The sequence below is a fragment of the Sphaeramia orbicularis genome, chromosome 11, assembly GCF_902148855.1.
Source record: "Sphaeramia orbicularis chromosome 11, fSphaOr1.1, whole genome shotgun sequence".
NCBI classification, from domain to species: Eukaryota; Metazoa; Chordata; class Actinopteri; order Kurtiformes; family Apogonidae; genus Sphaeramia; species Sphaeramia orbicularis.
Window position 1 is genome coordinate 261,328 of NC_043967.1, and position 17,973 is coordinate 279,300.

At 43.9% G+C, this 17,973-nt stretch overlaps 1 protein-coding gene across 2 annotated transcripts in view; it reads right to left on the bottom strand.

Annotated features, from left to right (window-relative positions):
* The window catches only part of ripor2 (RHO family interacting cell polarization regulator 2), a 144,166-nt gene that overhangs the window by 52,267 nt on the left and 73,926 nt on the right, over positions 1 to 17,973 (bottom strand). For both annotated transcript variants that reach the window (XM_030147432.1, XM_030147433.1), the window contains exon 2: positions 4,155 to 4,275. In XM_030147432.1, coding sequence (XP_030003292.1) covers positions 4,155 to 4,275 — 121 coding nt within the window. The remainder of the gene's footprint in view (positions 1 to 4,154; positions 4,276 to 17,973) is intronic.

Genomic DNA, 17,973 nt, shown 5'->3' on the forward strand with positions numbered 1-17,973 from the left:
TTTCCCTCAAGCAATTTTCTCTGCTGTCACCATATGATATTTAAGGGTCCGTCACTTGTGTTCACTTGTGGTTTCCAGTCGTCTTCTGGTCCCCACTCTACCTGGAAACATGGAGACTAAAGTTGGGAGAAAGCAGCAGAGTCCTGTCTGGGATTTATTTGAATACGACGACAGAGAAGAAGAGATGACAAAACTACAACTAAGCATTTAGAAAATAACGAAAACTAATGAAACTAGCAAACCCGCTCTAAAAATTAATTTAAATGAACTGAATTAGAGAAAAAAAAGTCAAAACTAAATAAAATTAAACTATAATGAAAAATCCAAAACTATTAGAACCTTGAAACAGGCAACACTTGTCTGTTCACTAGTTTGAGAAAAAGAGAAGAAGAGTGACCTTCATTGTCCCTGATCGAGTGGTTCAGTCAATAAGGCAAGCCTGCAGCACACAGATCCGAGGCTGCTATGGTGATGGGGTCACTTCCAGTTTTGGATACCGATTGTTTTCACACTGCAACGTTCCGTACTGGAATCCACACAGACTGTACCCAGGAATACCTTCTCAGCTGGACTCAGGTATGGTACTTCTGCATGGAATGTTTGCATTCACATTGATAAAATCAAGTGGACTTTGGCGTCTATCATACTTGAATACAGACTTGGATACCCAGTCTGAAAACGGCCAAGACAGTGAGGAGGTGCACAGAGGAGGCTGCTGATGCACTTAAGGCAGTGTGTTTCAACCTTGGGGTTGGGACCCCACGTGGGGTCGCCTGGAATTCAAATGGGGTCGCCTGAAATTTCTAGTAATTGATAAAAAAAAAAAAGAAAAAAAATCTTAATAAAGTGGCAAGGTTTCCCTGTAAAATGATCGACCAATGCAAACTTTGGTGCTGCTGGTGGATTTACACCCCAGGTGAACCTCTAAGTAAGACCCTCTTTCCTCCTCATTTCAGTCGAAACACTTGAACACTGGTTTCAGATGTTTGTGGTGCAAGATTTTATCAGTTTGAGAAAGAACAGACTGTAGCACACAACTTAAAAAGGGGATTGGGAGCAGTTAATGCAGTGTTTTTGAACCTTAGGGTCTGGACCCCATGTAGGATCGCCTGGAATTCAAATGGGATTGCCTGAAATTTCTACTAATTGATAAAAAAATGTAAAAAAAAAAATTAAAACTTACTAATAAAAATGTACATTATATAACATAAATGTTGTGTAAAATTAACATTTATTTGCAACATAGTATAGCAAACTATTACATGATCAAAAACAAATTAATTTTAGCAAAAAAAAAAAGTCTCCATTTTGAATGTCTGGGGTCACCAGAAATGTGTGAAGTTAAAATGGGGTCATGAGCCAAAAAAGGTTGGAAACCACTGACTTAAGGAGTGATTCGAGACAGTGGACTGGGACGTGCTCTGTGATCCGTTTGAAGGGGATCTTGACCACATTACTGACTGCATCACAAAATACATCAAATTCTGTGAAAACACCACCATGCCAGCCTGGAGCGTGCGTTGTTACCCCAGCAACAAGCCTTGGATCAACAGTGACCTGAAAGCACTTCTGAACAAGAGGACGAGGGCTTCAAGGTCTGGAGACAGAGAGGAGCTGAGGACATGTAAGGACGACCACAGGAATGAGCTGGAGGCCAAACTCCAGCAGAACCATGTGAAAGAAATGCGGACGGGGATGAAGAAGACCCCAGGGATGAAGGGGAGGGACAGACAGACATCAGGGAGCCTGGACAGAGCAAACCAGTTAAAGTGGTTTTTCAATAAGTTTAGCTCACCTACTGTTACCCCCCCACAACCCCCCCAGACTCCTAGGACGCTTTCACACTGTGCACCCGAGTCCTTTTTAATCTATAGGGTTTAATATGACGTGGGTCCACCCTTTGCAGCTATAAAAGCTTCAACTCTTCTGGGAAGGCTTTCAACAAGGTTTAGGAGTGTGTTCATGGGACTTTTGGACCATTCTTCTCGAAGCGCATTAGTGAGATCACACACTCACGTTGGACAGAAGGCCTGGCTCTCAGTCTGCGCTCTAATTCATCCAAAGGTGTTCTGTGGGGTTGAGGTCAGGACTGTGTGCAGGCCAGTCCAGTTCATCCACACCAGACTCTGTCATCCATGTCTTTATGGACCTTGCTTTGTGCACTGGTGCACAGTCATGTTGGAAGAGGAAGGGGCCAGCTCCAAACTGTTCCCACAAAGTTGGGAGCATGGTATCGTCAACTGACAATTCCATGCTTTAGGATGAATTAGAGCAGAGACTGAGAGCCAGGCCATCAGTGTGTCATGTCACAAATGCACTGTAAAGGGTGGACCGACGTCATATTAAACCCTATGAATTAAGAATGGGATGTCACTTAAGTCTCCTTCTTCTTCTTCTTCTTTGCTAAGGGCAGTCCGGTCCTTGTATGACCGAAGCAGGAGCCTGGTTCGCATTGCCGGCAGTAAGTCAGACCTGTTCCAGGTGCATGTTGGTCTCCGGCAGGGCTGCCCTTTGTCACCGGTTCTGTTCATAATTTTTATGGACAGAATTTCTAGGCGCAGCCAGGGGCCGGAGGGGGTCCGGTTTGGGGACCACAGGATTTCATCTCTGCTTTTTGCAGATGACGTTGTCCTGTTGGCCTCATCGAACCTGGACCTTCAGCGTGCACTGGGGCGGTTTGCAGCCGAGTGTGAAGCGAGCGGGATGAGGATCAGCACCTCCAAATCCGAGGCCATGGTCCTCGACCAGAAAAAGGTGGTTTGCCCTCTCCGGGTCGGTGGAGAGTCTTTGCCCCAAGTGGAGGAGTTCAAGTATCTTGGGGTCTTGTTCACGAGTGAGGGAAGGATGGAGCGTGAGACTGACAGACGGATCGGTGCAGCGTCTGCAGTGATGCAGTCGTTGTACCGGTCGGTTGTGGTGAAGAAGGAGCTGAGCCAAGAGACAAAGCTCTGGATTTACCGGTCAATCAACATTCCTACCCTCACCTATGGTCAGGAGCTTTGGGTCAGGAGCGAAAGGACAAGATCCCGGATTCAAGCGGTCGAAATGAGTTTCCTCCGCAGGGTGGCTGGGCGCACCCTTAGGGATAGGGGGAGGAGCTCAGTCACCAGGGAGGAGCTCGGAGTAGAGCCGCTGCTCCTCCACGTTGAGAGGGGCCAGCTGAGGTGGCTCGGGCATCTGTTTCGGATGCCTCCTGGACGCCTCCCTGGGGAGGTGTTCCGGGCATGTCCCACCGGGAGGAGACCTCGGGGAAGACCCAGGACACGTTGGAGAGACTATGTCTCTCAGCTGGCCTGGGAACGCCTCGGGGTCCCCCCCGGAAGAGCTGGAGGAGGAGTCTGAGGAGAGGGAAGTCTGGGCATCCCTGCTTAGACTGTTACCCCCGTGACCCGGCCCCGGATGAAGCAGTGGATAATGGATGGATGGATGGATGGATGGATGTCACTTAAGTTCATATGCGAGTCAAGGCAGGTGAGCGAATACTTATGGCAGTATAGTGTACATCTGATGAACAGATTTATTTGCTGGGATAGAATTTTGGAACATGTATAACTAAATCTGTTTCTTTTTGGCTTTTGTTCATAAAACTGAACATGGGAGATTCGTAAATATACAAAGCTAATTTCAGAACTCTTTGTACCAAGGTTCAAAATACTAATTTCCATAATCTCTCAAACTCTGGTGAATTTATAGTAGAGGAATGGGGCACAATGAAATGATGAAATTAAAGAAAAACAGTAAAATGGTGTACAACAATGTGGAAATGATGATAAAATGTAATTTCAGATATTAGTTTCACCAACACTAGCAGGATTTTCATTATGATGAAAAATAAACAATTTTTTTTCAAACAGTTTCAATATGACGACTCCTAAATAATTTAATTGTAATAACATGTCCAGACATGAGAATCCATCCCTGTTTTGTAACAGTCTGCTTTGGTGAGGGATAATTTCTCCACCATTGACAAATCTGTTTGGATTTCTACTCATACACTACAGATAGTATCATATGCCCGACTCAGATTACACTGATGAACAAGTGTTGTGGCAGTGTGGAATGTTTTCATGCACCCTAAAACCTCAGCTGAACAATCAAACAGGACAAACATCAATTGCACAATAGATGGAACAATCTGGAAGGCCTTTGATCACCGTGAGCGTCGTTCCTGTAAAGTGCTGAAGCCGGCGAAGGACTGGCTCCGGATTATGCCGTTGGGGCCTCCAGGAGAGTGGGTACCTGCTGCCATGATCTCTGGGACCCGGGACGACACCCCTGGAGGAGAGACAGAGAATAAATGCGTTATACGATAGGAAGCTGACGCAACTAGTAATGAATCGACTGAGCTCAAATTTAACATCAAACAACAGCGAGTTTCAAAGGAAGTGCAGTGTGCGTTGTGCAATGCAGCACAAAGCAGGTAGTGTAGGTGATGTGTGGCGTATGCGATGTGGACCAGCAGCATTCACAGCCTGTGCTAACATGTCAGGACTCCTCTGGTCTGCCTGTCACCACTCAAACATGCATCATCTAGTACTGCTACACACTCCTTCATCAGACAGTTGTCAGACAGATGTGATTATTGTCACTTTTCATTATGCCTGGCATTTACTCTGTGAATGTCTTCTTCATGAAACAAGAAAAGAGCTTTTCTAACGTGATCAGTCCAACTCTTAGACATTTATCCAAAATGTCCCAACACTTCCTTTAAAAATCTCCACATGTGAAGGACACCTGAAAAGCCAACTGAGACCATGCTGCAGCCCACTTCTCTTTTATCACCCAGTCCAAATATAGCATCAGTCTCCTAATGTTCTGCCTTTTTTTTTTTTTTTTTTTAAAGTAGAATGCAACATGATTCACATGCTTACTCAGAGAACAAGCTGAAAATAAACTGAAAACATTCACGTGTAGCTGTCACATAATGATGTTGGAGGGATAAAAGTGCCTGCAGGAAAAACACATCTATTCACATAACTCACACAGATAACAGTTACATCTGCCTGCTGGTCTGGGTCACATGTGCAGTGGTGATCTTAAAGGACAGTTGACCCCATGTATTCAGGTCATTTTCCCTCCACTTACTGCCAGATTCTTCTACTGCAACATAACCAAGTGTAATAGCTCGAGTGGTCAAAAAGGAGCTTGGACCCAGGTGTTGTAGCCAAAAATATTTGTTTTTATTTATTTTCTCCGGAGACTCCAAACACAACCTTCACCATCAACCTACAAACACTAACAGGCCCAAATATATACAAAAGTGCACTGTGCACGTAACTGGGATAAACCATTTACCGCAGGGGAGACACAATATACACACCAACTATACTTTTTTTTTTACCTTTAAAAAACACCACTAACTCACAAAATACACTATTTACGAATATTAATATGAACCAAACACCAAAACAACACTATATAAAACACATATGTACATATTTACATTTCACCCAACAGCAAACACCCCTCCTTCAACCTCCTGTGTGTGCTCATCCTCCTGGAACCTTCAAATAGTGACCAAGCCCCCCCCCCCCACCACCACCACCACCACCACCACCACCAGGGATTCTTTTGGCCGGAGACCATGCCAGAAACAGACGCACACATACGCTAAGTCAGCATCTTAAGCCCATTTCCCACAATATTCTAAAATAATACTGGTACGTTGAACTTATATGCAATATCACACCTGCTACATACAATTGACAGTTAACGTGCACCTTCTTTGTAATCTGCCCAGGAACGGTGAAGAGGACCGCAGCGCAAACGGCTCGCCATCCCCTCGCCAGACCCGCTCCGCCACAGCATTACAACACAAATTATATTCAATGAAGATCTCAGTTCAAAACAAAGTGTGTATATTTCTGGGATCCATGAATTGCCCTTTACTGTCGCCATCATTCAATACACCGACTATAACTAACAACAGACGTAACAGCGACCCGTCGTTACACCAAGAAAGAAATGATTTAGATCTTTTATTCAGTAATGAAATGAGATTAATTTCACTGATACTGTTCAACTTAACATTGAGGTCAAAGGTGATCTGTTGCACAGCAGATGGAGAAGGTTTACATGTTGCCAAGGCAACTTCAGTGGAGTGGACACACAACAACACAAGAGCTTTGCATGTCATTAGGACAGAACCATAAGCTACAGCAGCTACAGTACCAAAAGGGAATGCAAGTGCACATTAGTGACCTGTGGTTAATAAAAGCAATACTACTGTTCAGGTGTAAATCTGCAAGACACTACTGTGATGATAATCTATAGAAGTGGAAGAATGTGCCATCAGCAAAGGTTAAAATGGAAAAAAATGCATCATGAATGCAGACAGACAATGACTGTTTACATGCATGATATTCTGGGGGTTTTTTTCTGAAAAGGAAAATATTCCAATAAAAATGAGTGTTCCTCTAATAATCCTGTTTACATGCAGTTGTGCAGTAAGAATCATTGTTTTCAAAGTTTTGCTTTGGGGGTGGATGCTCACTGTGTACACACCTTCAAACACCCTCTAGAAAAGGTCAGTTTATTGGTATCTTCTGTTATAACCGAACAAAAGGTTGGATTAGATTAGATTAGATTAATTTTCTGAATGCTGTTATACAAATAATCTTTATTACACCGGAATAATACCATCATATTCTGCATTTCTCAACTGGAAAAAGGGCTAATTCAGAATATCCAAGTGGAACCTACCACTTAACATGATATCTGTCAAATTCAAAATATTGTCAGTAGTTGCATTTTGGTGTAAATGTAAACATACTCATTATCCAAAACTAGCCAAAATTTGGATTCAATGTAGAGGAGCAGAACTGAAGTGACAGCTAATTCCTGATGCATCAGAAATTAAACTGTTCAACAACTTAAACTGATAAGAAGTAAAAGCTCCAAAAATACTTGTTTCTTCAGTAGCAGCATCAGTCTGCAGCACCTCGACCACACTGGACTGAAAGCCTTTAGCCGTTACTATTCTGGTTCCTTGTCATTTCTGGGTTGATCTGAATTTCCTCTCAGATAAACAGAAGGAAAAGTTTGTTGAAGACAGAAATGCCTGGTGCACACCAAGGTTCTAACAGGTTTGGATTTTTCATTCTAGTTTAGTTTTATTTAGTTTTGACTTTTTTTTCTCTAATTCAGTTAGTTTTAATTTGTTTTAGAGCAGGTTTGATAGTTTTTATTAGTTTTCGTTATTTTCTAAATGCTTAGTTTTAGTTTTTTCATATTGTGACAGCCCCGCACCTCTTGGGCACTAGGGGCACTGTCAGTTTCTTTTACAGATGGAGATCTCCTGAATAGTTGCACCTGTGACAGATCACTCCCTCTCAGGTCTGCTCAGCTTGGCTCGGCTCGGCTCGGCTCTGGTCTGGTCTGGTCTCTCTCGGGTCACTCTCCCGTGTCTGCTCCCTGCTCTGCCCCCCCTGGTCCTGCTCTGCCCCGCCTGGTCCTGCTCTGCCCGGCCTGGTCCTGCTCTGCCCGGCCTGGTCCTGCTCTGCCCCCCCTGGTCCTGCTCTGCCCGGCCTGGTCCTGCTCTGCCCGGCCTGGTCCTGCTCTGCCCCCCCTGGTCCTGCTCTGCCCCCCCTGGTCCTGCTCTGCCCCGCCTGGTCCTGCTCTGCCCAGCCTGGTCCTGCTCTGCCCAGCCTGGTCCTGCTCTGCCCCCCCTGGTCCTGCTCTGCCCAGCCTGGTCCTGCTCTGCCCCCCCTGGTCCTGCTCTGCCCCGCCTGGTCCTGCTCTGCCCGGCCTGGTCCTGCTCTGCCCCGCCTGGTCCTGCTCTGCCCCCCCTGGTCCTGCTCTGCCCCGCCTGGTCCACATTGTCCTCTCGACTGCCGTCTTTTTTGTCTTTTCTTTGTTAACTCAGTGTTTTGTTTGTTAGTTTATTTAATAAGTCACTCTTACATTTTGTTCCACCTCCTCCGTCTCCATTTATGGCACAACCTTAGAGCTGGGTTGTGACAATATCTTTTCTCTTCTTCTCTGTCGTCGTATTCAAATAAATCCCAGACAGGACTCTGCTGCTTTCTCCCAACTTTAGTCTCCATGTTTCCAGGTAGAGTGGGGACCAGAAGACGACTGGAAACCACAAGTGAACACAAGTGACGGACCCTTAAATATCATATGGTGCCGCTAGATAAAATTGCTTGAGGGGAATAAATCAATTTCGTATCAATCCGACATTGACAAAGACGAAAACAAAGGGAATTTTATCCATAATTATCTGTTTTTGTTAGTTTTGTAAACACACAATACAGTTTCAGTTAGTTATCGTTTTTTTCTTTTAATTATAGTTTTTATTTATTTCAGTTAACGAAAATGTTTTTACAATTCTAGTTTTCATCATTTCGTTAGTTTTCGTTAACGATAATAACGTTGGCGCAAACAGACTTATCAAATCAAATTAAACTGCACTAACATGAAGAGAAATTGCTGAGTCTTGTGTTCTCTTCTGAGCCTGCTTCTCTTCCACTCACAAACAAGATAAACCATCCCACAGTGTTACCAGTTAAACAACTTGCCAAACAAAGTGACAAGGAAAAACTCTCCCTTCTCTGTCAGTCTGTTTGCAGAGCCCGTTGACTGATCCATCCATGAGTCTGTCTTTGGAGGACATGCCAGCTGACACAAACACACAGACACACACTAAAAACACGCCTCTGTCCACAGACAAGCCACAGCTACAAATGACTGAACCAGCAACCTGATCCCCTCTGCTCTGGTGTCTGTGACAAGACACACAGCCTCACAAAAACACAGCACGGGGCCAGAGGAAAGACTAGAGCCTTGTTTTGTGGTGAGGGGACAATAGGCCGGGACACTGATAGCACTCAGGCTATTTATAGCAACTCATTTTAACACTGAGGACCCTCATGACTGTGACTCAGTGAATGAATCATCAAGGCCGATGGTCGAATTCAACGCTTTGACCTGAAAAAATGGACTGGTTTGATTGGTCAAATATTATACAGTGTTTTTCTACAAACATGAGAGTTGTGCAAATGCTGGTTAACCATACCTAGAGCTGAGAGAAATGTTTGTAATGAACAACTGCACTAAAAGCAGCGTTTGTCAAAGGTGTCTTCCATCAACCACTACTAATTAACATAATGCGTGCTCTTGAAAACCCTCGGCCTTCAGTCCACACCAAAGATTTTGCATCTACAGACAGACGGAAGGATAGACAATGTGCCAGACCCCCCCCCCCCCCCAGCGCACACACACACACACACACACACACACACCTCAGTCCAGATCTCAGTACATAATTCTATAGGTAATGCGATGGCGCAGTATAGAGCTGGGTATCATGGCCAATTTCCTTAATCGATTCCATTTCGATTCATAAGGTTCTGAATCAGTTAATCACGATTCGATTTGATCCAATATTGATTTGATTCAGTATTAACTGTTTGATTCAGATTCATTTAGTGACACCAAAGTACAATTTGGAGCTGTAACCTGATTATTTGAAAACCGTTGCCACACAACACATCAGTACTGGTGTTAAGGGTTAGTGACTTTGATTCTGTAATGTGCTGTGTCAGTTGTGATTCTGTGGTATTTTTTGTGGTTTTTCTGTTCTCTTCTGTGTATGGCTGTGTGTTCTCTGTCTTTCTTCCAAACAGATAGCGGTTGATGGAGGATGAGCTGCAGGTGTGGTGCTGGACTGCCGCTGCTGCTGATTGGTTCCTCGGTGATGAGCTGGGAAATTTAAAGCAGGATCACCATACCTCCCAGGAGACTCCTCTCTTCCCACCCCCCTCATTTGTGACCAGCCTTCTATTATTTTGGTTGGAGAGCTTTGTATAGACAGATGCAAAAGGAGGGAATCTTTTCTTTAAGTTTTCTCCTGTTTTTCTGTTAGGAGTATAGGTAAGATTGATCTATTTTGGTTTCCTTGGTTTGCGTTTGTAAGTCAGCATAGTGAGCCTGGAGTATGATTCTGTTTGTTATGATTGTTACTTTGGTTCCCTACCTGATTTAATTTTCTTTTTTTGTAAATAAATATCTCAAATTGAAGTTGCATGATTGCTGGTCATTTTTTTTTTTTTTTTTAGCTTGCTCCTGTTTGTTAAGGGACATGGAGGGAAGGGAGTCTCACACCATGTTGCGTCTTGGCAACTCCTAGACCAAGCGCAACAACTGGTATCAATATTGACATTAAAAGGAAATAAATATGAAATTTCAGCAGTAAACAGCTGAATCTGCTTTTACATAATGAATGGGACACAAACATGTCCATGTTTCTACAGTGGATCAGAACGGACCTCTTCGTCATCTTTATTCTGTTTTGTGGCTGGTTTTGCCCCCCCCGAAACATAATCATGTTGGACCCTCGCTATAAGAAAGTCACTGGAAACAATCTATTGGAGCTGGGGGGGGGGGGGGTTGTCGTCGTCAGGCGGAGCAGGGAGGATTGTCGCTGTACTGTTCTGTTCCTCTAACTCCACAGTAACTGATAGTATCACCTATGGCTGAGTGTGGATCCAAGTTCATATTCCTACAACAACCGGCTTCCACGACCCACAACGGAGAGCCTCGGCCAACCAGACAGCCAACCAGACAGCCAACCAGACAGCCAACCAGACAGCCAGCCAACCAGACAGCCAACCAGACAGCCAACCAGACAGCCAACCAGACAGCCAACCAGACAGCCAACCAGACAGCCAGCCAACCAGCCAGCCAACCAGACAGCCAGCCAACCAGACAGCCAACCAGACAGCCAACCAGACAGCCAACCAGACAGCCAGCCAACCAGCCAGCCAACCAGACAGCCAGCCAACCAGACAGCCAACCAACCAGACGGCCAACCAGACGGCCAACCAGACAGCCAACCAGACAGCCAACCAGACAGCCAACCAGACAGCCAGCCAACCAGACAGCCAACCAACCAGACGGCCAACCAGACGGCCAACCAGACGGCCAACCAGACAGCCAACCAGACAGCCAACCAGACAGCCAGCCAACCAGACAGCCAACCAGACAGCCAACCAGACAGCCAGCCAACCAGACGGCCAACCAGACAGCCAACCAGACAGCCAGCCAACCAGACAGCCAACCAGACAGCCAACCACACAGCCAACCAGACGGCCAACCAGACAGCCAACCAGACAGCCAACCAGACAGCCAACCACACAGCCAACCAGCCAGCCAACCAGACAGCCAACCAGACAGCCAACCACACAGCCAACCAGACAGCCAACCACACAGCCAACCAGACAGCCAACCACACAGCCAACCACACAGCCAACCACACAGCCAACCACACAGCCAGTTCCTCCGCACTGCTGGTTTGAGTTTGAGGCTAGGAGGACCTCCACTGGAGGGGTTTTCCCCACCCTTCCTCCAACGCCCCTCATGTGCGAGAACTGTAGTGAGTGAGACAGTCTCCCCCAGGGGCTCATGACACAGAGCCGGCCACGCCTCCGCATCGGTGGAACCTGGGTCAGGTACTCACAGTCCTGCTCTGAAAAATCCATCTCATCTACTGTTACTCGATTATGCAAAATTAAAATAAAATCAATCTAAGATCGATGTGTTTTTTTACCCAGCCCTAGACCTGTATGTGGAGGACGTTTTGATAAAGCTGTGACAGTCAAAGTGAACTCCCCCCACCTTATCATCTTTGTTGACTATCTGCTGCCCCCTGCAGTTGAAAACTGCTGGTGCATGCTAAAGTTTTTGCACATACTGGAAAGACAGATGGACGGATGGACGACCAACTAATGACAATGCCCTGCGGCCAGTGTGGCCAAGGGTAAAAAAGTATAACTTACAGACTAACAGACAGTTATCTGCTGTTTGTCTTGCATGTCCATTGTATGGCAAAGGTAAAGGTGGAGTGAGCTATTCCTGGGAAAGACCAATGACACAAACAAGCACAGTCTTCCCCCGCCTTTAGTGCCCCTTCAGAAACCCAAATTCCTAGACATGCATTGTGGCTACACAGTCCAAAACCTCCTTGTTGCTAATTGCAGCATTGACAAGAAAAGCACTCGAAGAGCACAGACCAGTCCCCCCCCCCGATCACCACCAAAATTTAATCACTTCTTCCTTGTGCCAGTATCAACATTTCCTGATACTTTCATCCAAATCCGCCCATAACTTTTTGAGTTCTCTTGCTAACAAACAAACACACCTAGCAAAGTGATCACAATACCTCCTGGCAGAGGTAATAATTATATTTTCACTTTAGTAAAAGCTGGCAAGTAAGTACAAACTGAATGAAATTCACATGATGCAAGTATACCTGGCACAATTTTCATTATTTGGACAGCAGAAATGTGCCGCATGTAAAAGGTATTAAAAATATTGTAAGAATTGTAAAAATACATTTAAAAAACATGCTGCATTTATTATTTATTAACATTTTACAAGCAAAGCTTTCAGCAGACAGTTAATTGCTAGAACAGAATAAGAAACATTTTGCACTTTGCAAAAATATGCCAAAATCCATTTTTGTGGAAGCTGGACCATTCAGGATGCCACAGCTAACATTATCTTTAGTGTTTCTCAACAGGGGTGGTGCAGCATTTAACAATGCTGGGGGGGCAAATGGGGGGCATTAGTCACTATTATTCATCACAAGGTATGAGTATCTATATCAGAGTAAACCTTGCTCATTTGAACATGAAATAAGATAAAACTAGGGATGGGTGATATGGCAAAAACATATCACAGTTTTAAAAAAATAAAATGACAATCTCAGTTTTATCACAATTCTTTACACTGATCTTTGGGACTAATTTGCAAGTTTCTGAACAGTGCAACCAAACAACTTCTCTATGTAAAACATAACCCTAAAAGAAAAAAATTATTTAGCCCAAAGAACCTTCCAGAAAATTTTTAATTTAGTTTGTGCAATTTTGCCAACATGTGCCAAGAACATAAACATACTAAAACTAAAAATGTAAACAACACTGTGATCAAGTGCACTCTTGAACATAAAAACATAACTGCACTTGGTTTTTGAGGTACTTTTCAATACAAAAAAAAAAAATTTGTAAAAAGTAAAAAAAAAATTAATAAAATACAGAACAGAATATCAATGAAGAAATGCCTGTTTCCAAAAATCCTCCAGGCTTACAGAACAGGTGGCTGGTAGCTCTGGTTTTTCAACTGGTGATCAGTTCATTGGGTGGTCTGGGATGGAGGAAGAAGTCCAACATGAGAAGAATAATAATCCAGGCACTCCAAGAAAGGATCACTGTGGAACGTACTTGCTCCTCTTCTCATACAGAGTGCCTTTACTAAATGCTTGCATTAAAGTTGTGTGCTTTTGTTTCATTCCACCTGTGTCCTCTGGCTGTGGTGTGGCTGCTCTTCTAGTTCAGTTTGGGATACTGTCTCAGGTTCATAGTGTTGACATACGTTATTCTAAAAGTATAACGCGGCGGCCCTGTATGTGGAGGACGTGGAGGACTTAAGTAGAGCATAATGTGCACATACTGTGAGCGGCACGGACTCTGCGCACACTGTCTGCGGATGTTTGAGGTTTCTTGAGCGTACCAATTTCACATTCAAAAACAGGCTGATGTGTGCGGACGTCCATGGAGTCAAGTATGCCCACCTCTGTGGGGGCCAAGTCTTAACTTATGATAGACTTACCCTAGCATTTTAAGCTTTACTTTCACTGCACGTACTCATTGTGGGGTACACGCAGCACCGAACACACCCCAGTATAACCCCCCCGATTCCACAATCTCTCAGCTTTGTTGGATCATTGATACATTCTAATCCTTCACAATCTGATATCGTCATATCACACCCCCCTAAATAAAACTATGTATTTTGGGCGTGATTACAAATACCGGTGCTGCTGGTATTTGTGATTACAAATACCAGCGCTGCTGGTGTCTTTTTTTCTTACTACTGGCATGTTATCTCCATAGCAACGCCCCTAAACAAATTCCTATGCAGTGCTGACTGAGCACTCTAGGATCTTTGGGCAGAGGGGTTGATGGCTCCTGTCTGCTGACAGCAGCAAAACCCAGCTTCACAGGTTAAAATTCTACATCAGATCAAAATATGCACCAGCACAATTATGTATAAAAAGTTTAATATCGAAACTTAATCAAACAACATGGCAGAAAAGAAAAAGTGCAGGCAGAATAGTGTCGGTTACATTAACTTTGGCTTAATTCCCTCGCCGACAAATGTTCATCTTCCAATGTGCCTGCTTTGCGAGCAGGTTTTCAAATGAAGCGATGAAACCCTTGTGTTTAAAAGATCACCTGAATAAAATACATCCTGACAAGGTGTGTAAGGATTTGGCTTATTTCCAGGCCCTCAAGGAGCAGCACTTGAAACAGAGCATTTCCAATCTGTTCACTCAGAAGGTAAACCAGACAGAGCGGCTTAGTGGCTTCATACAACATCTCTTTATTAATAGTAAAGTCCTTTTCACAGTTTACAGTGAGGAGGGACTGGTTCTTCCTGCAACCCTCCACCCTCAGTTAAATAGCAGTCAATTTAAAAACTTGGATTATATATAGGCCTAGGTTTGCTAAATTGAGTGTACCATTGAACACATATTGTTATTGGCCAATAGAGGCATGCTGTTCATGTGACTGGTTGATGTTAAGAATGTGCGTCTTAATTTGCTTCAATGTGCAAATATATACTACAGTTTCAAACCATCTCCAGTGTTATAATATATTTTTCTCTCATTGCTTTTAAATGTAGCTTAACTGAAATGGGTAGGCTACACATAAAAAAAAAAAAAATGGGGGGGGGGCAGGAGGCTCATGATGAGGTGAGGGGGTGTTTGTTCAGAAAAGGCAGACAAACACTGATCTACAGCTAATGTGACAACAAACAGCTAAAGCTATGCAAGTAGACTGTAGTGCTTCACACAATGTCAGACAAATAGCTGGGGAGGAGGAATCGAATGGCTTCCAGTCCAAATATTACAAATTCATCCATAGCTGGTTACACCATTAGCCCGTTAGGTTCATTGTTTCTGTAATGCTGATGTTAGCAGTGGACACTTATGCTACTTCCTGTCAACCTCCTGCTGCTGAAAAACATCAAATCCACTAGCACCATTTCTGCATAAAACTGTCCAAGTCCAGTTCTTCAAAATGTCTCTCTCTCTCTCTCTCCCTCTCTCTCTCTCTCCCTCTCTCTCTCTCTCTCTCTCTCTCTCTCTCTCTCTCTAACTGGTCAAGGCAGACGTCCATCCTTCCTCCAGGAGTCGATGTCTGCTCCAGGTTCCTGTTGAAAGGAAGTTTTTCCTCACCACTGTCACCAAGTGTCCTGAAGGATTCTGTTGGGTTTCTGTAAAATGGCTTCAGAGTCTGTTTTCGACCTGTTCTATATGTGAGGTGTCACAACATAACTTTTGTTATGATTTAGTGCTATATAAATAAAATTTGATTTGATTTATTTCTTAAGACCACTGCTACCAGAAATACACATATGATGACATGTTCAAAAAAGAAAGTATTGTTATGCCTACACCACTGGCAGCTTCAATAGTCTACAGCACTCCCAGGACCCTTACAAGGACAATGTGATGTATGAATGAATGGATGAATGAATGGACGGATGGATGGATGGATGTTATGTCAGCCATATCACAATCCTACTATATAATCCACGTTCTGTGTCCGTCTGACTGATGTTGCAGCACAGGAGGGCGTTTGTATGGCTTTTCCTCAGCCTTCACAGGCCCGATTGCCGCCAAACTCTCCAAATGCATAGAAACATGACCTGACTATCTACTAGCTACAATTTTATGTCCGTATTCAAATGTTGTAAGGTATGCTGGGCAATTTTAGCCTCTCATGCTATCGTACAATGGCACCACGGGTACAATGCCGCTAGTATATCAAATTGTAACCCTGTATCTTTCAGATACCTAGCCCTAGTCACATGCAGTACAGTTTAGTTACTGGAATGGTAAAAACAACATAGAAACAAATGTGCTGTAAATTCATTTGGTTTGTGTGTGCTCAGCAGCAGAGGTTGGTGTTCTACCATGTTACTTTCTCTGACTTTCTGACTCACTACCCTAAAAGAAGAGCAGTGGGTGGCAAATGAGAGTAGGTTGTTACCTAATGTACTCACCGAGCAAGATGGAAATGTTCCCAGCACTTCAGCCATTTCCTGATGACTTCATAAAGATTACACAAAGAAAAAAAAAAGTATGAAGAATGAGAAGATACAGACGTTTGAAATGACTGTACACTGTGACAGCAGATGGTATGAACTGTTGGGTCTCTTCAATGTGCTGATGTTCTCCAGACGGTACATATGCTGTGTATAATGAGGACTCCAGAGAAAACAGAGCCATCACAGTAGGCAGGGGTGCGTGACACAAAAACATAATATCATGATTTTTTAAAAATGAAATCACAATCTCGATTTTATCACAGTTCTTTACATTGATCTTTGAGACTAATTTGCATATCTTTTGCCAGGCAAAAAAATCACTGCTTCCGTTCCCTCTTTCCACCGTTTGCTACTCTTCTCATACAGAGTGCCTTTACTAAATGCTTGCATTAAAGTTGTTTACTTTTGTTTAACTACCTGTTGCCTCTGGCTGCAATGTGGCTGGTCTTCCAGCATTTTGGCTCTCAGCATACTGTTTGGGATGCTACCTTTTCAGCTGACTGAACAAATTCGTAGTGTTGCCATCCAACATGCGAACCATATCTGTGCAAATTTTGCAAATGACTGTTGTTTGTGCTTTGTCGTTTGGGGAAAAGCCAAACCAATTCCATACGATGAAAATGGAGTTCTTTTTAGGAAGCCACTCATCTGTTTCGCTGTCAGCCATGACTCCTGCTACACAACATGAAATCCATGTGACGTAGACGTGAACCAACATGATGCATCTGCACGTCAGATAATTCAGCTGATATTATATCAAAAGAGCCATTTTGCCCCCTGGAAATAGTCTGGAGCCGCAAAAAAAAAAGAGCTTATGAACTTTTAAAAGTTTTCATCTTTTTTTACATTGTATCTGTTACAACTACTGAAACAACAAACAAGTGCAGTGTGGAATGGATTCTGGAGTATGATTACTCTATAAGTACACAATAAAAGTATTTAATAGTATTGTACTAATAGTATATGAGGTACTACTACCAAATATACCAAATTCATGAGGTACTTATTGGAAAAATGTATTTTATTCATCACTGAATTTAGTCTTAAAGCCTATTTCAGATGAAAAAACATACTTTTGTGTCTTGGAAGGGAATCTGTTGTAGGATTACTCCAAAAGTACACAGTACTCATACTCATACAGTCGCTCTAAGAAAAGTATCGCTATTTATGGAAATGATTCTCTTCCAAACTCAACACTTCTTCCACAGTTCTCAGTTGTACTGCTCCATATTCTGTCTGGGTTCACATGCACAAACTCCCAGGAAACAGACAGAATTAGGTGAGTAAAATATACAAAGGACGGACAGAACCCTGCGTCCATCTGCATCTTTAACGTAGAGCAGAAATGAGCCCCGACTTTTGTGTTCCGGAAGGTACATTCGCTCCATTCAGCTCATCTACAGTAACTGTCAAATGAGTAGTGCACAAGAAAAACGCTAGCGACTGGACTGACCACAGTAAAGGGAGGAGCCACTACAAGGAGGAGGAAGAGACGCAGTAAAGGGAGGAGCCACTACAAGGAGGAGGAAGAGACGCAGTAAAGGGAGGAGCCACTACAAGGAGGAGGAAGAGACGCAGTAAAGGGAGGAGCTACTACAAGGAGGAGGAAGAGACGCAGTAAAGGGAGGAGCCACTACAAGGAGGATGAAGAGACGCAGTAAAGGGAGGAGCCACTACAAGGAGGATGAAGAGACGCAGTAAAGGGAGGAGCCACTACAAGGAGGAGGAAGAGACGCAGTAAAGGGAGGAGCCACAACAAGGAGGAGGAAGAGACGCAGTAAAGGGAGGAGCCACAACAAGGAGGAGGAAGAGACGCAGTAAAGGGAGGAGCCACAACAAGGAGGAGGAAGAGATGCA